The 22,566-nt window shown below is 38.3% G+C and overlaps 1 protein-coding gene across 1 annotated transcript in view; it reads left to right on the plus strand.

The window, feature by feature from the left end:
• Positions 1–7,377: 7,377 nt before the first annotated feature.
• EIF4E (eukaryotic translation initiation factor 4E) overlaps positions 7,378–22,566 on the plus strand; it is a 40,709-nt gene continuing 25,520 nt past the window's right edge. Inside the window, exon 1 of the mRNA XM_027544009.1 lies at positions 7,378–7,471. Within this exon, the coding sequence (XP_027399810.1) occupies positions 7,454–7,471 (18 nt within the window). The 5' untranslated portion in view covers positions 7,378–7,453. The remainder of the gene's footprint in view (positions 7,472–22,566) is intronic.

Below are 22,566 nucleotides of genomic sequence, written 5' to 3' on the forward strand. Positions count from 1 at the left end.
AGAGACATCCCTTTGCCCACAAAGATCTTCGTAAGTCAAAGCTGTGGTTTTTCCAAGAGTCATGTGTGAATGTGAGAATTGGACTGTAAAGAAGGCGGAGCGCCAAAGAATTAATGCTTTTGAACTGTGGTGTTGGAGAAGACTCTTGAGAGTCCTTTGGATGGCAAGGAGATCAAATCAGTCAATATTACAGGAAATCAACCCTGAATATTCACTGGAAGGACTGAAGCTGAAGCTCCAATACTTTGCCCACCTGATGTAAAGAGCCAACTCATTTGAAAAGACCCTGATGCTGGGAAAAATAGAAGGCAGGAGGAGAAAGGGAGGGCATAGGATGAGATGGTTGGATGGCATCACCGACTCAATGGACATGAGTTTGAGCAAACTCTAGGAGACAGTGAAGGACAGGGAAGCCTAGCAGTCCATGGGCTCATTGCAAAGAGTCGGACATGATTTAACAACTGAGCAACAAAACAATGTCTTCTATCAGGTGATTTAATCTCCCAAAATAATGGTATAGTTAAGTTGTAGTGTGGTACAGTTGACATATAATGTAACATTTCAAGACAAAAAAATGTTATTGAGTTACAGTTATATGTTTTCACTCAAATATTTTCAGTCAAGTTCTACTGATTGATTTGCTCTTCAAGTATTAATTACATTTAGCTAATCTTTTATTTTGTTCCCTGGAGAAGGAAATGGCACCCTACTCCAGTAGTCTTGCCTGGAGAATCCCATGGAGGGAGGAGCCTGGTAGGCTACAGTCCATGGGGTCGCAACGAGTTGAACAGGACTGAGCGACTTTCTTTCTTTCACTTTCTTTTTTTTTTGTTACCTAACAAAACAGTAATTCCCCTTTAGTTTTTCAGTTTCAACAATGACTGCTGACATTTTCCTATATATTTCCAAAATATCTTTCAGAATGTAAAAATTAAGCTCTAAGAAAGGAATAAGATCATGTTTACTTGCCATCTTATTTTATGGCAAAATGAAATAGATATCCCATTTGACTATTAATATCATATGAACCTATTTTCTTACCTTTCAGGAGGGAAAAACATATAGACATACATGGAAAAATTTTTAAGCAAGGTCAGATTTTTTTTAAGCTTCCATCTCCATAAATTGCCTCACAATTAAACTAACAGCTTTCATAAATCTGCCTAGCATGGTATTTTTTTTTTTTTTTTTTCCATTTCCCAGAAGTCACTTTTTATAAAGTGACTTCTAAGTACATCCAGTGGAAAAGACCCTGATCCTGGGAAAGACTGAAGGGAAAAGGAGAAGACAGCGGCAGAGGATGATTGGATAGCATTACCAACGCAATGGACATGAACTTGGGCAAACTCCAGGAGATAGGGACAGGGAGTCCTGGTATGCCGCAGTCCATGGAGTCAAAAAGAGTCGCATACGTCTTAGTGACTGAACAGCAACAACAGCAACATCCAGTCTGCTAATATGTATATCAGGGTCAAAGCCTTTTCCCTTTCTTAAAACCTGATAATCTCAGGCATTGATGTGAGGAAGTACGGGCCTTTGTTTCCCAACTTTGCATTTCAGAGCTGTGAATGCTGTCACATTTGTACTAAATGCATCCACAGACCTGACAAATGCTCTCCCCAAATACCAAATCTTTAATAGTGATTTCTCATTTTTTTAAAAAAGATATAAATGGCTTTCTGGGAGTATAATTATGATTATTTTATTTTTACAGAACAGTAATCACGGTTTTCTATTAGCTACTTGAAACATATAGGGTAATATCTGAGAATTCTTAGTACATCCCCTGTTTTTAAGAATTTAGAGGCAGATGAATTGAAAAATTTATAATTCACAAGTCTCCAAAGATGCTGTTGGAGAAGAACACTTGACAGGCCCTAGGGAGGGTAGCCATCCAGACAGTTCCTGTAGATTGGCACTTAACAAAGAATCATCACAGTCTGAGGACACATAGAAAATCCAGTCCACAGGGGCAGTCTTGTTTTAGCCAAGCTACTAGAGCATAAGTAAAACAAGCTGAAAACTTAATGCCATTTTAAAAATGGACTCTGAGCAATGTAACTATTGTGGCCTAGACATTCATGTATCCATATCAACCCTACATATATACAAATCAATACCAGAAGATATGTTCATCATATGGTTGCTTGGTAAACCTGGAATCAAAACAAGGCAATTGTATAGTTGTGGTGTCCCCAAGAAACCATTCTCATTGGGGGCCAATGGACCCGAGTTCATATTTTTGTGCCAGGGTACTCTGTCCCCTCAACCCTGAATATTCATTGGAAGGACTGATGCTGAAGCTGAAGCTCCAATACTTTGGCCACTTGATGCAAAAAACTGACTCATTGGAAAAGACCCCGATGCTGGGAAAAATTAAGGGCAAGAGAAGGGGGCAACAGAGGGTGAGATGGTTGGATGGCATCACTGACTCAATGGACATGAGTTTGAGGAAACTCAGGAAGATAGTGATGGACTGAGAAGCCTGGCATGCTGAGTTCACAGGGTAACAAAGAGTTGGACAGGATTTAGCGACTGAACAACAACTATTCTGTCCCCAGAACAATGCTAGATCATCAAATTTTGTTATCCTGGATTCCTCTGTTACACATGGCAAGCAGATCAACTTCCACCCATTAATACATTTCTTTCTTTAGACAAGTTCAGTGTAACACTTAACTCAGGTATGTAGCAATGAAAATGCAGTCATGGATTTTCAGAAAATCCTCTCTGAAGTTCCACCCAAATTTCTGAGTTTTGGGTGTTTACAATCATGTGGGTTATTTCTATAGACTACTGATTGCATCCCATACATTTAAATTTTTTTCTAATTTCAATTTTAAAAGGTACATTAAGTGTATTTATAGTAATTGTTGGTACTAAACATGAATTTTTCACATACTCTTTGCAGGTTATTTCTCATTGTTTCCGATGACTGACTTTCTTATTAGGCAGTCCAATTACAATCTAGTCAATATCATATATTGTTAAGAGCCCTGAAGGCAGAACTGTGTTTCTGGGAAAGTTATTTAACCTCAGTTGCCTTATCTCAGAAAGTTCTTTTGAAGATAAAATGAGGTATCATCAACACATGTAAACTGCTTAACATGATGCCTGGACATAGAAATTTTTTCTATTCCATTATTAGTCCCGAGGCCAGACTTTGGTAAAGTTTTAAAAATTAGACTTGGGTTTTTCCCAAATATTGGTTAGCAATCTACCTACAAATCATCAAGGAGCTAATACTTTACTAGTGGAGACAACCAACAATTAAATAATATTTAATATAATATTGGGTTTAAAGCAAGGGTTACAAAGTGGTCTGATAAAGCAGTGCAAGGGGATAAATAGTAATGACCACGGTAATTTAGATAGGGTGGTCAAGGAGCGCTTCCTTCAGGGGATAGCACTGGAACAGGGATCTGAATGCAACGAGGGAAGAGACTAAGTGACTGTCTCTATCATTAGGTGAATGAGTGTTTATTATGCTGCTTGTTAGCTGCACCCTTTCGGTTCTTAGTCACACTTCTTTATATGGGTAGTGAACTATTTATATACCCATGACTTAGGATGGCAAACAGATTTTACAGGCCAGAAAGGAAGTGCCTGAGCGTCCCATGTCCTTTCAATATCCTTCAAATATTACACATTTCTCATTACTAACATAGTACTTGAATTGTCAAGTTTTGTAATTGAACTTAGTATTAAAAGTTCTTCAAAAAGACCTAGGCATTTTGGAAGACCCTGTTGGAGGAAAGCAGCTCTGATATAGAGGAAGGAATATCTTAGAGTCGAGAGAACTGGGTTTGGATTCCGGCTCACCATTGGCTGGGTGGACTTGCCTGTGTCCCCTAACTTTACTGAGTCTGTCTATAAGATGGAGGTGATAATGTTTAATTATGCTTAAAGACAGTGAGTGGGGGTTGGTTCTCTGCATAAAAGAATTTTTTAGCATACTATACTATACAAAAAGTAGAAATAAGAAATTTATGTTCATGTGATATTTTATCATGGTAATTATAGTTAACATAGAGTGCTTACTATGTTCTAAGAACTATTCTAAGCATGTTAATGGATTAATTTATTTCTCACACTGATCATGCAAGGTAAGTACTATTATTGCCCCATCTAACTCATGACAAAAAATGAGGCAGAAAGAGACAGATATCTCCATATGGTCACACAGTAAATGGTAGAATGAGGATTATGAACCAAGAAAATTTGACATTGGAGCTCATGCTCACAAATACTAAACTAATTGTAATTTAAAAGATTATTCATCATGTTAGAAGCCATCATTTTCAGTCCTTCCTAAAGTAACATCATTGTAGAAAGTGACAACAGTAATTTAAAAAATAGACTGTAAAGTATAACCAAGTTTGAGAATGAAAAAAGTGGAAAAAAAAAAAGTAAAATAGTTTTAAAAAAAGTGTTAACTAGAGGTTGATTTAGGTTTATCTAAAATTAATACCCAACATGAAAATATTAAGAATCATTTACTTTATTATAGAATTTCGTATCTTCAGTTTCAAAACCTACTCATTTTAAGACAAATGATTGCTTTGTACTAATCAGAGTCTAAGAAAGGGATCTAATTTAAATAGACTGTCTAAAATTCCAAGGCCTGTTTAAAAAAATTTCTAGGCAGTGTAGCAGTAATATTTTTGAGGGATTGATCATGGCAGATGTGATTAGTTTGAACCATAGTTAAACAGTGCCCAGTAAAACAATGACATTGGTTATCTAGGAAATCTAAATAAAATTTGAATGACAAAATACATGATAAAAATGATGTGATGTTTTTATTATATGTATTTTATTAAATTATTTAAAGTCTTTTTACCATGAGTTAAATCTATAAAGACAAATAATGTATCAGCGTCAGGAATATACTATGCAAAGAAAAGATCATGACTAATTACAGATGTTAAATGATAGCCAATTATTCCAGGCTTTTAAATAATAGTTTCACTTCACTTCACCATGATACTGTGCTGGGTCATTAGTTATGTATTAATTATATAACTCCAGTAAGTATAAAAGTATTTTAATACCATATCCCATAATAAATATCCTGTTATTACTCTTTAAGTACAAGCACAAAAATATACTTTTATGTGGATTAAAAGATAAAGTATAAAATTTCTGCTCTGTGTATTTCAGGTTGGTAAAACAAAACCACCATGTAGATACATAGATTAAAAACCTAATCACCAAGTCTTTGACATGGCAGAATCTGATGGTGATATTAGGCAAAGACATATGAATGTGCCATAAAACACATGCAACAAAGCTCATACAAAATAGAAATTAGCTGCAAAGAATAGGAGTATATACACATATATTGTAGAAGCACTAGGATGATTGACCAAAGTGAGGTGTGTTTTATCAAGAGAAAAGCTAATAAAATGGAAGCTATCATTACAACAAGTTTTTAAAACATCACTGGTTATCAATCCCACATGGGGACTAAAATCTCTTTAAATTTTAAATCTCTTTTGTTCTGTTATCTAGACAACTGGGAAAAGAATACATCTATACTATATAGTCAGAGCAGGTAACAGGATACTAATTTTAAACAACAGAAAGTAAGACTGAGATCGACTGTAATTACTTTGGATAGGCTAAAAGTAGATAGTCTCTGCAAATAGAAATCCATATTATCCATTTATTTTTTCAGAATTCTATTTTAAACCTACTAAAGCTAAACTGACTGGTCAGAAGCTTTCATTAATTGTCTCTGACATCCAGGTAAACCAAAGCATATGAACAGGCCATGGTTTTTGAGTTCTTATTACAGCCTCAATTATGTGTTAGTCAACTCAAGCAACCATTATGTACTCAATAATAGGTATGACACAGTTAAGAACATCAGCAACACTATAAGCAGGCAGGCACAGGCAACCTGCTTATACTTATTTTTCTGGTGTTAACATTCTTAAAAAGCATGGAAAGTAGAAACTTATGTCTTCCTCATTAAACCTTAGAGTAGCACTCTACTAGATATCTTTACCTCTGTTCATAACCGTGCAGAGTAACACTGTCTTGAGAAATGACAGCACAGTATCTTACATGGAAAGGAAATGTAGGATGCCATAGTGGGAATGAATTTCTAATTGCCAGTGATTATTGTGAATATAACAATATTTTCCTGAACATTAAAGTCTCTGTGGAGGGTAGCTACAGTTAAAAAAAGGGGGGGGGGGGGGGGCGGAGCTTGTCTTGAAACTTTAAAATTGCATTGGTGTATATGATAATGTAACAAAGTACACAAAAGAAAAAAAATTTTAATTGTTTAAAAAAAAAACAAACATTAAGGGAAGCCGCTGATCCTTAGGAAGACACGAGGTTGCCTATAGTGAAGCATTTATAGAGTCCGATGCATCTACAAAACTGGTTACAATCACTAGCACAGCAAACCCTTGTGAGGTAAGTGTATTATTATCTGTGGTTCATAAATGAAAAAGCTGAGGCACTGACTAAGTCACTTGCCTAACGAGAATGAGTCAACGTCAAGAGTCATAGTTGACCTGGCCTAACGACTCCTGACGGTCAGTCCAGGGCTTAGTCAGCGGGGGCCGGAGTGGCTTCCCTGGCTGGCACCTGGACTTGGGCGGTTTCCGTTCACGTTAAAGCAGAACAGTGGAAGCGAGAGGACACAACTTGCAAATCATTTTTACTTCCACGCAAGATTTAACCCTGAAGTCTTAATTTCAGGAGTTGGAACAGGAAAAGCTGTCGGGTGCACTCCCCCTCCCCCAACCTGTGGCAAGTGGGTGCTGTGGGCGGTTCCGCCACCCCCTTTCGCAGTGATGGCAATGAGTGACCACCAGTGTTAGCGGAGCCAAGGGACCGAGGAGGGCTGACTGCTCAAACAACTATTCTCCAACGCCAACTCTTTTTAAAACTAAGAGAAAATGGTGAGAAGTCAAAAGAAAATTAAATAAACACACAGGCAACTCGTCCTAGGACCTCAATTAAGCAAATGAAGCCTTATTGAGCGTGCTGAGCCTTCGGTTCCCAACCTTCCGGGGAAGATGGGAGGACAGGGCGACAAACGGCACAGTAGGCATGCCTGGCAGTAAGTGCGACAGCATCTATCCAGGCGGAAGAGCAGAGGACTGAAAACCACCCTGCAGAACGCAAGTGTCCCCCGCGCCGAGAAGCGCGAACCGTACCCATCGACCACGTGACCGGTTCTTTTTTTTTTTTTTTAACTTCTTTGCCTAAAAGAAAAAAAAAGGGGGGGGGGGGAAACGGGAGAGACTTCACTTCCCAGAAGCCTCTCGTTAAACACGCAGCCGCAGTCTTGCGCAGGCGCCGCCAGGGCCAAACGGACACGTCCGTCACGTGAACAGTAGCCGGCCAATCCGGTTTGAATCCCCTTTTTTTCCTCTCACCACCCCCCCCCCCCCCCCCTTCAGGAGCGGTTGTGCGATCAGATCGATCTAAGATGGCGACTGTGGAACCGGTGAGTATTGCCTTTGGCCCCCACCCCCAGTGGTCCCCGCGCTCTGTCTCCCTTCGGACTGGGGGACCCCGCGGGACGGCGTTCCCGGCGCGCATGCTACCCCTTGCCGCCCCCTCCCCCTCTTCTTGGGCCTGACCTCCCCGCGGACAACTGGGGGCGCCCCGGAGGTTGGCCGCTACGGCGTGTGGAGCACACGTTCTGGTGGGGGCCCGAGAGCTCGGGGAGAGGAGTGGGGGAGGGGCGGCGCCTCCGGCGGAGCCTTAAGACCACGAGGATGGAGGGTGTTCGGGGCCCTGGGCTAGGGTTGTGAGAATTGTGTTTTCGGGATAGGAGGGCGCGGGGCCGGCTCCGAGCAGGCATCGGGATCCGCAGGGAGGGTGGGCGGCGAGCCGGCCAGGAATGAGATGGAGGAGGGCGCCCCGGGGCAGCCTTTCCCTCTCTCCCTCCCGAGCCTCTCTATAGCCCAGGGACTCGGGTGCGGCGCGCGTGCCGGGGTTCCTTAGATCGGTGGGCCGGGAGGCCGGTGGGCTCGCGTTGCCAGAGGGTGGGTTGGGCGGGAGTGGTGCCGCGGCACGCGCGTAGAAGCTTCGACCTCGCCGAGGGGAGCCGAGAGGGGCGAGCGCATGTTACTCCAGCGCGTCGGAGAGTTGCCGGGGTTGGCGGCAGGGGAGGCGAGAAAGGTTTGGGGTGGGGAGGGGAACCCCGTGCCGCGCGGTAAACCTCTGAGAGGAGGATGAAAGTGGGGGGGGGGGTTAGAAGGGGGACCACATTGTCCTCGCCCCTCCGTGCTCGAGACCGGGCTGTCATGGAGGAGGGAAGGGGGAGGAGCGAGGCCTACGGAGAGCTGCTGCCGGTCTGGTTGCCGGCCGGACCGGCTGCATTTCACACGCGCCTGTCTTCATTCATTCATCCTTCCGCGCTGTGCGCACGCCTCAGAGAATGCGTCTGGGTCTAGATCTGTCTGTTCTACCGAGTCTTTATCGTCTGGAAGATTTCACAGACGCAGTTTATTGGAAATAGAAACTTAACTTTTCGAGTTCATTTTCCATTTGATTTTATCCGTTCTACTGGCTTCCCTCCCAATTTAGGTACCATCTTAGACTTCTCTGAAGCAAGTTGATCCCAGAGCACAAAGTTGATTGTTACCGCTCAAAGGAGAGAGTATCTTTGTCATAGTTTGGTTTTGCCTGCACTGGCTCACTGAAACTTCTAGGCCTATGTTGCCGTTTTAGGAATGTCGCATCTAAGTGATAATTTAGAGGCGTAATACATTCACCAGAAAACCTTTGATACTCTGGAACCAATTCCAGACCTTCGTTGCCAGATGTTTTCGTGTATCTTTAATGGTAGTTTGTGATTTTGATAATGGCTTCCCAATTTGCTTTGACTCTTTAAAGGTTTCTATAACTACTTTGAAAACTAGGTATAGAAAGGTCTGTAGAATACACAAATGCTTATTTTTCATTACATTGATGTAAACTATCCTTAGCTTCCTGCCAGAGTTAAGGGCAGAAAGCTTGGTTATTTCTTCTTTTATTGGTACCAGTATGTGTTTATTTTCCTGGAAATTAGATTGATTACAGAACTCTCTTTAAGTTGCTGATACAATTAACTGATTTTTAGAACATTGATGTTAAATAGCTAAACGATAAATGTGTAAACTTTAACTTAAAACCCTTTAATGGGTTCTGGTATTACAACTGATCAACTCTCTTGCCCTCTGTACTAGCATCAGTTAAAAGCATTACAGCTGGTAATAAGGGCAAGGCTAAACCCTCTAAACAAAACAATAATGTATTCTCCGAAGTTTCAGTAACATTTAGGTCCTTTGGGTTTTGCAAAGCTATGCTGTTTTGTTTCAAAAGCAGGGAGCAAAACCACAAAGTGTTGAAGGAGTGTTTTAGTTTTTAGTGTTTATTTATAGCCCCTGATATGTTTAGGAGTTTGTACCAGGTGCTCTTGAAGATACAAATTATACAAAATGGGATTTTATACCTTGTTCAGTGTAAACTTTTAGAAGCTTAATTTCTAATGATCCTGGTCAGTGATACTAGTTGCTGACCCTTGGGAGATTTGAATACTGCATTTAAATTTGGGGAGTAGGGAACCTAAAAATCTGGTTTGTGAAAGTCGAAAGCCAGATTGAAACTGTGGTAGTTTGAGGATGCTTGTAAAATACTTTAAAGAGTTCATTTTTAGTGTAAAAAATGCGATTTTTTTTTTTAATGTACCCTTGTCCACAGATTAGTCATTTAGAATTCTTTTTCGCAATTTTAAATAGTCGGATTTTTTTTTTTTAAGCAGCTGATTAGTATTTGTTGCAATTGAAGTATCCCTGTAAAGCCTACAAAAAAGTGTGTTTATTCATTGCTATTTCAGTTAGCTTGTGAGTTTCCTTATTCCTTTTTTGCTGGGCATAATCATAAGCACCTAAAGAGTCATAAGTTTTTCCTGCTTGTCCCACCTTGGTAGGCATTCAGGGAATTTTTGTCTCTGAAATAATGTAAAATATCAGTCACTGTCAATTTGATATTATGTGAATATCAAGCGTGTGCGTGTGAGATCAGTTAAATTAAGATGTGTCTTAGACGGAATCTAAAAAACATGATAAAAATGAACTTACTTTAAAAACAAGAATGGACTCGCAGACACAGAATTCTAACAAATTTATGGTTACCAAAGGGGAAAGGGAGGAGGAAGGGATAAATTAGGAATTTGGGATTAACAGAAACCCATGATATATAAAACAGAGCACAGGGACCTGCTTTATAACGCAGGGAAAACTATATTTGGTACCTTATAATAACTATAATGAAAAAGAAGGTTAATATATATGTGTGTGTGTGTATTTAAAACTTTGCCAGTATACCTCAAATTAGCACAACTTTGTAAATCAATGATACTTAAAAAAACACCCAGGACAGAACACATGGACACACAAAAGGATACTGAATGATACTAAATTTGTTAAGAAGGTTGATAGGCAAATTGGAACCATTTATCTTAACAGGTACTGTGGGAAAATTTTGAACAATACTCTCCTGTTACTCTTGGCATTTGAATTGTGGCCAGTTCAGAATTAGAGCTTGTGAGTAGATCAAAGTTAGACGTAATATCAGTTGATAAAAATGGCAGGCCATCTTGCCTCCATTGGGACATTGTTTTGGTAGCTTTTATCTTCATTCTGTTTTCTTCATTATTGGGTTGTTTTTTGACTTGTAATTCTTTTAAAGATAAGAGATTTTTATTTCTTTAGTTAAACTGAAGGTATGTAATTTTACTTGCTTTTACATTGTGTTTTTTCAATTTTTTTAACATAGGTGGAATCCACTTGGACAGTCAGCTAATCTAATGTTTCCTTTTTTATCCCTTAGAAACATGTTTTGCAGAGAGTTTATAAAAAGTAAATCTTAAATTCATGTGACAAATATGTTATATAATGCGATTTTTTTTGCTAAACAAAGACTATTGACAAGCAGATCTTGCATATTAATACGCGTGTTTTTGCTTTAAGAAAACATAGTGTTATCAGAGTTCATTCATCAGCCAAAGAAATTTGGTTCTAGTGTTTATATTTTACATTTTACTTTTTTACTCTGAATTAATATTATGCCTAATTATTTGACTTAGGGAAGTCCAGCTTAGAAACATAGTGTGTACTCCAGAGTTTCAGAGAATAAAATATTTAATGAATTATGTAACCATAATCCAGTTTGGATAGAAAATTCTACACAAAAATTTTTTTAAGTATCCTATATAATTTATATAAGATTAAGAATATAGAAGGACCTGCAGTCCTGGATGTAACAAGGAACCTGTGAAGTAGTAGTTATAGCAGTGGTAATTTCTTCCTTTCCTTCTCTGCTTCTATTAGAAATTTTCTTGCTGTTTTGGAGTTGCTCCGTCTTTGTCATAGAGAATTTTTTGAGAAGTGGAAATGAGCCTGAATTACAGTCTAATTTTAATATCTGTGTGACCTTGAAATTTCTAAGGCTAGCTGAAAAATGGGAATAAGATACAGTGATTTTGATTTTCAAATACAATATTCAGAGATGACAATTCGTCAGTTACGAAGAACTAGATAAAGTTAATATTCCATTGATGTGCTGCATGCAGGTGCATTCATGCATGGGTATGCTTACCTTTTCCTCTCTTTGCTAGGAGATTCACATAACTGACTTTATTTTTATCTTTTCTTTGCCATTATTCAGAAATACAAAACTTATTACCCATAACTGATACTCTTCTCTTTACAGTAAAAATCAGTAGTGTTCTCTTTAAAAGTTCCTATATGTGTCTAGAGAAAAAAGATGACTTTTGTCTCTTAAGTACTATGTAGTCATTTCTAGTCTCTTACTTCTAGAACCTGAGAATGTGATCAGAAAAATAAGATTTTTTTTCCCCAGTTGGAACTTTTGATACATTTTCATAGAAACAATGGGAAGCTGTAGTTTTTGCGCACTGTGTTCACTAAGAGTCTGGAATTATAACAGATCTAACCAGCTTTGCATTTCCTGGGCTACAGATTTAAAGTTCTAAGCAACTGACTTAATAGAAATGTTCTTTTAAATAATAGTCTGTAATAGTGAATTTTAACTTAAGCAGTCTTTATAGCTTAATAATAGTTAACACAGCACTTACTGTATGTCAGGCATCTTACTAAGTGCTTTACATGTATTCATTGAATTTTTTAGCAGCCTTATGAGGTAGGTATTATTCTTATTTCACAGATAAGGAAACCAAGGCACAGAGAGATGAAGTAACTTTGTGTGACTAACTTCCCCAAGATCGCACAGCTAATAAGTGGTGGGGTGGAGTTCAAACTAAGGCAGCCAAGTTCCAGAGTGTGTTAAACATGACACTGTCTTTCCAACAGGCATGTAATGCGTGTTCCTTGTGTGACTTGGAAAGATTAATTTGATAAACTTAATAGATATTTTGCTACAGCTCTAAAAGAAAATATGTGGACTTTTTTAGTTTCTGTTGTACTACAGTGTTTGCTGATATCCAAAGTATAGAATCTTAAGGAAATAGCAAAGTGTCCAAAGTCTGAGGGCTAAACAAGTTAGTTATACTGTTCATTCTTCAGTAAATGGTCTAGGACTTTGTGGGTTGATTTCTAAAGAAAGTGAATGATCTCTTCCCTTCTCCCCCTTCTCATTTGATTTCTGGACCTTGTCAATTCAAATGATTTGACAGGTAAAATATTTTGCTAGTTGAAACACTATAGTAAAATTTTTTAAAAATTTGCAAATATGAAATCTGTTCTCAGCTACCTTTGTACTTTAGTAATTTTGGTGAAAGGTCTGCCATTTGAAAAAGTTTCAGTTATAATATGTCACTCATCTTAAAAGCTGAATTATTTGGCGGAGGTGGTAATATGACTAAGATTTCTCTGAGTAATCTTTGCAGCAAATTCTTTGCAGTAATCTATAAAGCTAAAATTTCTTTAGTTATGTATTTTAAACTTGTTACTATAAAATGCTGTGCTTATTATGACAGTCAATAAGAATTTAGTATTTATGTGAACTAAATTGTTATAAAAAATTCTTATGGGGTTTTCCATGGGTCATCTTAGGATAACAGTTTATGTAACCACAAAGTCTGATAACTTAAAGTATTAACTAAGGCAAGAAATACTTCAGTAGAGAGAAAATACACATCTTTTTCTTGTAGTTTTAAAAAAATTTTAATGTTGTGGGATAAATACTTTTTATTGGTGAGACATTCACATTTCAAGTAACTAAAAAAAAAATTTCTGCCAGGGTCACTGAGTTCCTAAGTGAGAGCGCTGGAACTCAAACCCAGGTTCTGTCTACAGGCTTTATTACTACACTTAGAAAAACTAAAATTCAACCAATACTCAGAAGTCCAACTCTTTACCTTTAAGAAAAACTCTTACCTTAAGGATAGAATGACTCATAGTTCGCACACAAACATAAAATCAAATCTGAAAGGATGTATGGGTGGTGGCATGATGGGATTATGAGTGATACAATTTATTTTTTTGTTTTGAACTTGTACAACTTGTATTCTCAAACAGTATTAGTAAAATCACGCTTGGATCTTAATTTTTAATGTTATTTTAGGTTTTTTAATTACTTTTTCCTTAAAGGTGATGGATCCTTTTACCAGTCTGCTGGAGCCTGTGACCTCATTATCAGAATACTGTTTTTAAATGCATTAAATAAAATATTAATACTTAGGATTACAAAGGAAAATAATTGAAGTACAGTAAGGATTAAAACTGTTAACATGAAACATTAAGGATGCTGCCTGGCACAGGCCAAGTCCTATCTTACTGGTGTGAGATATCTCCTGTTCTTTCCAACCACCTAGTTCTCTCCAAAGCATTCAGATGTTAACTGGCTTTTTTGAGGATTCTTCTGAAAAAATGCTGTCCAGGAGAACTTTCTGTGACGATCAAAAGTTCTGTATTTGTGCTTCTAATACAGTAGCCACTAGCTGCACTGTTGAGCCCTTGAAATAAAACTAATCCAACAAAGAAATGATTTTTAAACTTTAAATGTAATTTTTAATTACTTGTAATTTAATTCCATATGTAGTAAATGGATACTGAATTGGACAGTGGCTCTAGAATCTAGATATATCCTGGTATATACAAACACATATTGTGTTACAACTTTGTAAGGAATAACTGGATACAACAAATGCCAGTTTCGTTGGGCAAGTTATTGTTTAATTTTATTCTAGGAAGACATCTTTCTAATTTTTTTCTATATTCAACTTGCAAAGATAATTATTTGGTCTTGACAAAATTGTCATATGACCTTGTTTTGCTGTTTAAGAAAATGTGTGTGTGAATAGCCAGTTGTTGTTTATATTGTCCACAAATCAATTTTTGTACAAAAGAGTTTACAATGAGGTTTGCTCAGGCTGTTCCTATCCAGATGGATCACTTCTAGGGGCAACCAGCATGGTCAGTTCTTATCTTTCTGTGGAGATTTGTATATTTAGTGTCCCTCCCACCCTCAGCACGGATTTCCATCCAAGGATTCAGTCAACTGGTCAAATTTTGGAGGGCTCTCTGTGCTGTGCCATTTTATTTAAGGGACTTGAACATCTGTAGATTTTGGTATCTTAGGGGGTCCTGGAACCAATCTGCCACAGATACTGAAGGAGATATATATATATACACACACACTATATTATATGTATACACAAGCAAATGTGATATTGGAAATGTGGGGCTCCACTTATGTATGGATTTTTTAATTTCACTAAATGCATTCTGTGATACTACATGATCTGCAGTTGTTTGAGTCCGCAAATGCCAGGTTTTGGATGAGAAGGGCTGACTGTAAAGTTGTGTGTGGATTTTTGACTGTATAGGGTCGGTACCCCTAACTTCTACATTGTTGAAGGATCAACTGTATATCCTTTACAAAAAATAAGTGGTAGCCAACTCCATACACTATTTTGGCCTCTTGTGTTTTTAACTTATTATGTCTTTTAGAGCATTTCATATCAACAATCAAGTTTTCATTTTTTTTTCTGATGATATATATTACATGGTTTGATCTTAAAACATATTATTTATATATTGATGAACACTTCCTGGGGTCCAATTAAGGCATATCAGTATATCAAAGTGTATAATCCTGAATTGATTATAAGAGGGAATGTGATTGTTAATCTGGGGATGAATTATAGTACCATTTGTGTTTATTGGTTTGGCTGTGTTATCCATACCTAAATTTAAAGAAAGATCGGGGAAGTGAAGTGAAGTCACTTAGTCGTGTCTGACTCTTTGCGACCCCATGGACTGTAACCTACCACACTGCTCCGTCCATGGGATTTTCCAGGAAAGAGTACTGGAGTGGGTTGCTATTTCCTTCTCCAGAGGATCTTCCCAACCCAGGGATTGAACCTGGGTCTCCTGCATTGTAGGCAGATGCTTTACCATCTGAGCCACCAGGGTTAACTACTGTGATTATTTGAGAAAGGCAATAGAAAATTCAAAGGTGTAGAAGATTGTTAGTTATGCCCCCTAAAGAATCATACCTCCCTGTATCCATGTAGCCATACTTTTGAGTAGTCTACAGCTCCCCTCCTGTCATACACACACATCCTTTACCTCCCACCCTACTTCACATCCCCAGTTTAGCCATGTAACTTACTTTGGAATTCCAACCATTTGCTAGTTAAGTGCTATGATGAATAACTCTTACCTGTATTCTATACATGAGGTGGTATATCTGTAGGGTGAATGTTTTGTCAACAAATTGAAAATTTAAAAACTCCTCTGATAAAGCACTTTTGTTACTGTAGTTGGCTATCAGGCTACAATTTTTTTCTTTTTAGAATTCCTTTCTAACTGAGATATTTATATGTAGAAAAAATATACATGTGTCTGTAAGTTTTAGAGTAATAAACTGAAGACCCGTCATGTAAGACATCATCAGTGCTTCAGCTTTTTACTCCATGGTCACATTTTCATTTCTTTGCCTCCTTACCTATTCACTATCCTGACTTTCATGTTAATCATTTCCTTGATTTTTTTGAACAGTCTAATTATCTTTAGAGTTTAATATCCAGTCTGTGTATCTTTCAGCTGTTTTAATTTTGAAAAACTAAAAACTTAGATGATGTATAAGGAAAGCGCAGTATTGCTACTGTAGTTGAACACACCTTCTGGGTTAATAGCTTGGTTTCAACTTCCTGAAATTTCCACTAGAGCTCCTCTTGGGAAAACCAATGGGTAAGATTATGTTCTGTGAAACACAGGACTCTATGGTTACCTGGTGGGGCTGTGAAATGGGCCAGGCAGAGAACCTTCAGTTAAGAAAGAAGTCTCTTGGAATGAGTTGTTCTGTATTTAAGAATAGGTTAACTTTGGTGTCAAATTCCTAGCTGTTCCAGGGAGTAGGGCACAAAAGAGGGGGAAAGGAGCTTTGTTAGCCTATGTTTAAGTTGAGTTAAGTGTATATAAACACCCAGGCCAGACACATGTCAATCTGTTTTTTAATAGAAGGTAGCATAGTAAGCCCTTTGGTCATAACAGATGCAAAATGAATGTAGCCTGAATCGCACTGCTCCAGTCTAGACTGTTGTTCTCTATATCTGGTGCACACCTGTCTTGCTTGGATCCCTCTTGACTATGTTCCTGATTTGTTCTCGTGACTTCTGTGTTGCACCCCTCTGTTTGCTGTATCTCTTTTCTTCCTCTGATTATGGTTGGTTGTTTCACTATGGTGGATCACATCTTCCAGAAAATTTTTGAGAAAAGGTGCATGAGAAAGATTTTTGACACCATGCGTATTGAACATGTAGTTTGGCTGGGTGTAGTCTTTTGTTCAGAATTTTTAAGTCCCATGGTCATTTTCTCTCATAATTCTGATGATTTTTTTTTTTAACGTGACTAGTTCCCTTTCCATTCCCCAGAAATTTGTCGAGTTTCCTTGTCCCCATTTCACAGTGACATACTTTAGTATGAATATTATCTGTTGTGCTGGGTACTCATTGAACTTTTTAAATATAGTAACTCTTATCCATATATAGCAAATATATCCATCTCTTCTGAGAGATCTATTGGTGATTTTCCTATCCGTTTTTCTCTTTGAAACAGTTAATTATATATTGGAGTCACTAGTTCACTGAGTCGTTCATGTCTGCATGCTCTGACATGCTCTTGTGTGCTCTCTAAATTAAATATAAATTTTGCTCTCGTTTCCCGTCTCTTTTTTGTTTTGTTTTCTGTGTGTGCTAAGTTGCTTCAGTTGTGTCCAACTCTTTGTGACCCCATGTACTGTAGCCTGCGAGGTTCCTCTGTCCATGGGATTCTCCAGGCAAGAATACTGGAGTGGGTTGCCATTTCCTTCTCCAGGGCATCTTCCCGACCCAAGAATCAAACCTCAGTCTCCTGCATCGCATGTGGATTCTTTACCATCTGAGCCACCAGGGAAGCCCTGAAATGGAAGTAGAGGCATAAAACATAAGAGACTCTAATCCTTACTCATAATATAAGTGAAATCTGAATTAAAACTACACTGAGATACCGCTTCCCTGGTGGCTCAGAGGTTAAAGCGTCTGCCTGGAATGTGGGAGACCTGCGTTCAATCCCTGAGTTGGGAAGATCCCCTGGAGAAGGAAATGGCAACCCACTCCAGTACTCTTGCCTGGAGAATCCCATGGAAGGAGGAGCCTGGTAGGCTACAGTCTATGGGGTCGCAAAGAGTCAGACACGACTGAGCGATTTCACTTTCTGAAATATAATTTTTATTGTACCCATATATCCAGTCTGGTGATAGTGGGTTGCCATGCCTCTCCTCCAAGGGATCTTCCCAATCCAGCAATTGAAACTGCATCTGTTGTGTCTCCTGCATTGGCAGGCAGGTTCTTTACCACTTCAAACCTTTTCTGTCTCATAATTTAAATTTCCGGATGTTCTCTGTCTCTCTGATCTTCTGAATGCTCATTTTCATAGCTTCCTGGAATAATTGTATGCTTTTGAATTGAATAACTTTTGGAGGACGTATATAGGTACATATTTTTAAAGGCATGATCTATCCCTGACTATTTTCTCCGAGTTGCTTTTTTTCTTTTTATTCTTGAACTCATGGCAGCAGTCCTGGGGACCTAGAGTGGTTGGGTGGGGCTGGGGATGGAGCTGCTGCTACTGCTAAGTCGCTTCAGTTGTGTCCGACTCTGTGCGACCCCACAGACGGCAGCCCACCAGGCTCTCCGTCCCTGGGATTCTCCAGGCAAGAACACTGGAGTGGGTTGCCATTTCCTTCTATAATGCATGAAAGTGAAAAGTGAAAGTGAAGTCGCTCAGTCGTGTCCGACTCCTAGCGACCCCATGGACTGCAGCCTACCAGGCCCCTCTGTCCATGGGATTTTCCAGTCAAGAGTACTGGAGTGGGTTGTCATTGCCTTCTCCATTGGGGATGGAGAGACCTAGTTATTTCCGAAACAGCTTTCACTGGATTCTTTTTATTTATTTATTTTTGGCTATGCTGGGTCTTTGTTGCTGCACATGGGCTTTCTCTAGTTGTGATAAGTGGGGGCTGCTCCTTGTTGTGGGGTGCAGGCTACTCATTGAGATGACTTCTCTTGTGGAGTACAGGCTCTAGGCCCACAGGCTTCAGTAGTTGGGGTACAGTTGCCACGCGGCATGTGGGATCTCCCCGGACCAGGGATTGAACTGGTGTTCATTTGTTGCAAGGCAGATTCTTAACCATTGGACCACCAGGGAAGCCCTCTCCAAATTCTTTTTAATTTACTCCCTTCACTCCAAGTTATAAAGGTGCTGCCAGGAGACTTTAAGGTGTATACTGATAGTTACCACTTGTCCATCTACATTCCACTTTTCTTTCTTTTTTTTTTCCTCCTGCTCTCCCCATGATTGTGGACCTTCTTTTTTTTTTTTTAATTCACTGTAGTTTTAGTGCAATTTTGACTGGGAACAAAATTAGAATCATTTATGCAAACATTTAAGTGCCTATCATGTGCCATGCACTCTTGAGTGCTTAACCCAGCTCTCCCTTAACCTACGAGATACTGGATTACTGAATAGAAGAGAAATAAAGAACTAATACTTACTGTGACATTTAAAAAGTAACTTGTTGCATTCTGATTATAGAATATAATGTTAACAATTTTTCTATATAAGTAGGCCAAAAATGCCAGGAATAATAACAAACCTAGGAAGTTCTTTGCAGCAATCATATGCTCAAATACCAGAGTCTTTAAGTGCCTAGAAATTATAAATCCTAACAGTTTGCAGGATTCATAAATCAAGTGAGAAATACAGTAGAGGACTTTAATAAGTGAAGAATCATAATTTGCTTTTCAAAGAGTTACTGTTGGAAAGATGTTGTTTTTTTCCTAAAGTTGATGTGTACATTCCGTATAAACTGAATCAAAATATTTGCTAGTGCAGTGGAAGCTACACTTGATGTTGGGGTTCACAAGCTGGCCTTAGGGCTGCTTTTTTGTGTGGCCTGCTAAGAATGGTTTTTATTTCACAAGATTGTAAAACAAAACAATGAATAAGTGATCAGATTCCCAGCCTAAAATATTTATTCTCTGGCCATTTAAAGAAAAAGTTTGTAAGTTTATTTGAAAGAATAAACAAATGAAAATGGCAGTAAATTTTTGAAAAGGAGGAGAAAAGGGGAAAGAAGAATGTCCCCTGCAAGGAGAAAAAAAACATTCAACAAAGGTACTTTTAAGAATGTGATGTTGGTGCAAGTGGGGACTGACATTTCTGGAGCAGACTGAGCAGTCCAGAAGTAGACACTATATATATTTGGGCTTCAATATTAATTTTGTCATAATAAATTTGGAACATTTAGATATGTATGAAGAAAAAAATCATCTGCAATCCTAACAATGTGTTTTCTGGTTTACTTGTTTGTGGACTCTTCCTCCCGCCCCGCCCACCATGTCTCCCTTTGTGCCTTTTCCTATTCCTTTGACTTTTTTTAGAGCAATTTTAAGTTCACTACAAAATTGAAAGGAATGTCCAAAGGGTTCTGACATACATCCTGCCCCAACATGCACAGTCTCCTGTGCAATCAACATTCCACACCAGAATGGTACGTTTGTTAACACTGGATGAACCTACATTGACACATCATTAGTACCTGAAGACTAGTTGACATCAGGATTCACTCTTATTGTTGCACATTCTGTAGGTTTGGACACTTGACATAACCCATTTATCATTATAGTTTCATACAAATTGTTTCACTGCCTAAAAGTCTTCTGTTTATCCCTCCCTCCTCCACAACCCTTAGCAACTACAAATCTTTTTACTATCCTTTGTCTTTCCCAGAAATGTGATTGTTATCATATAGTTGTTAAACTGTACGTACCCTTTAAGGATCCTTTCACTTAGTAGTATGCATTTAAGATTCCTCCACGTCTTTTCACAGCTTGATAGCTTATTTTCTTATTGTAGAATAATATTCTATTGTCTGGAGGTATCACAATATATTTAGGACTTGTTAAATTAAAAAAGTGGCTCCCAGCCCCCTAAAAGTAAAATTCTCTGTTTATTCAGTCCTGAAATCTTTTTCCGCATTTATGTTAGCATTTTAAAATGATTTTTCGAAACTAGTTCATATATCATAAACACTGATTTATCTGTTACCTTTGGTTGTATCTTTTTTGACTCTACTTTTGCTTACTAATATAAAATATATAAAGCTCCTATTATCCTGAGAGTTCCTTTGAATAAATACAGAATTTAAAGTATAACTGGGTTAAAGATTATAGATGTTTTTATATTTGGAAGTTTGGGTAGTTCATTAAGTGAAAGGATATAACCAAACTCTCTAAACCTGGGGACATTTGAAACAGTGACTGCAGTACCTCGTTTTTTAATTTTTAAAGAAATACAGGTTGACTTCTTTGGAAAGATGATTCAGATACTCAGAGAATAAAAGGATAAATGTAATATTCTTATTAAAACCATAGTTTTAGTAAGAAATTTTAACGTTGAAATTTAAAATTTTAACATTTAGCATTCAGTTCAGTCGCTCAGTCGAGTCTCTTTGCGACCCCATGGACTGCAGCACCCCAGGCCTCCCTGTCCATCACCAACTCCTGGAGTTTACACAAAGCTATACCCCCTTGCTATTTAGCATTATAGAACTTAAAATTAACGCATGGAATTTAAAAAGAATTCAACTGCTTGTTTAACTGTGACATGTTAAAATTGATTATTTAAACTAACAGTTTATCAGTATTGTTACATTTGAGTAATGCTTTTCAAATTAAAAGAAATAAACTTTAAAAAAAATCTTTTTACTTATTTTTTGCTGTGCTGGATCTTCATTGCTGTGTGCGGGCTTTCTCTAGTTGCAGCTTGTGAGGGCTCCTTTCTAGTTGGCAGTGCTCAGGCTTTCCCTTGCAGTGGCTCCTCTTATTCTAGGGCGTGCATACTCGGGCTCAGTAGCTGTAGCTCATGGTCTCTAGAGCATGGGCTCTCAGTACTTGTGGCACATGGGCTTAGTTGCCCCATGAGATGTGAAATCTCCCCAGACTAGAGATAGAACCTGTGTCTACTGTCTTGGCAGGTGGATCCCCAGGGATGTCCAGGAATAAAGTTTAAAAGAAGCAGCAGTTAAATTCTTTACACTGTTTGCCTTTCAAATTATAATTATAAAACTTTAAAGAATGAATGAAATATAAATTATTACATTACTGGAACCAATATAATTTTGTGCAGTGTAGGTGCTTGTCCTAACATTTTAATATTACGGATTTATTTGAAACACTAATTTTTACTTTTATATAATGTTCAGCTTACATAAATTTCTCCATAGCTATTTTTAAATTAGTCTTGAATTGGAAGATTGGTATTGACATATACACTACTATGTATAAACTAGGTAACTAGTGAGAAACTACTGGATAGCACAGGAAATTCACTGCTCTTTGACAACTTGATTGGGAAGGAAATCCGAAAGAGAGAGGATATATATGTATATGTGTAGCTGATTCTGCTTATATTATACATATATCCCTTCTTTTTTAGACAGATTTTATTTTCTTGGGCTCCAAAATCACTGTGGATGGTGACTGCAGCCATAAAATTAAAAAGATGCTTGCTGTTGGAAGGAAAGCTATAACAAACCTAGAGAGCATGTTAAAAAGCAAAGACACCACTTTGCTTTCAGATTCGTATAGTCAAAGCCATGGTTTTCCCAGTAGTCGTGTATGGATATGAGACTTGGATCATAGTGAAGGCTGAAAGTGAAAGTCGCTCAGTCACGTCCAACTCTTTGTGACAGTCATGGAATTCTCCAGGCCAGAATACTAGGGTGGATAGAGCTTCTCCAGGAGAGCTTCCCAACCCAGGGATTGAACCCAGGTCTCCCGCGTTGCAGGCAGGTTACCAGCTGAGCTTCCAGGGAAGCCCTGAAGGCTGAATGCTGAAGAATTGATGCTTTTGAATTGTGCTGGAGAAGACTCTTGAGAGTCCTTTGGACTGCAAGGAGATCAAACCAGTCAATCCTAAAAGAAATCAACCTTGAATATTTATTGGAAGGACTGATGCTGAACTTCAATACTGAGGCCACCTGATGTAAAGAGCTGACTCATTTGGAAAAGATCCTGATGCT

This window comes from Bos indicus x Bos taurus, chromosome 6, assembly GCF_003369695.1.
Source record: "Bos indicus x Bos taurus breed Angus x Brahman F1 hybrid chromosome 6, Bos_hybrid_MaternalHap_v2.0, whole genome shotgun sequence".
Lineage (NCBI taxonomy): Eukaryota > Metazoa > Chordata > Mammalia > Artiodactyla > Bovidae > Bos > Bos indicus x Bos taurus.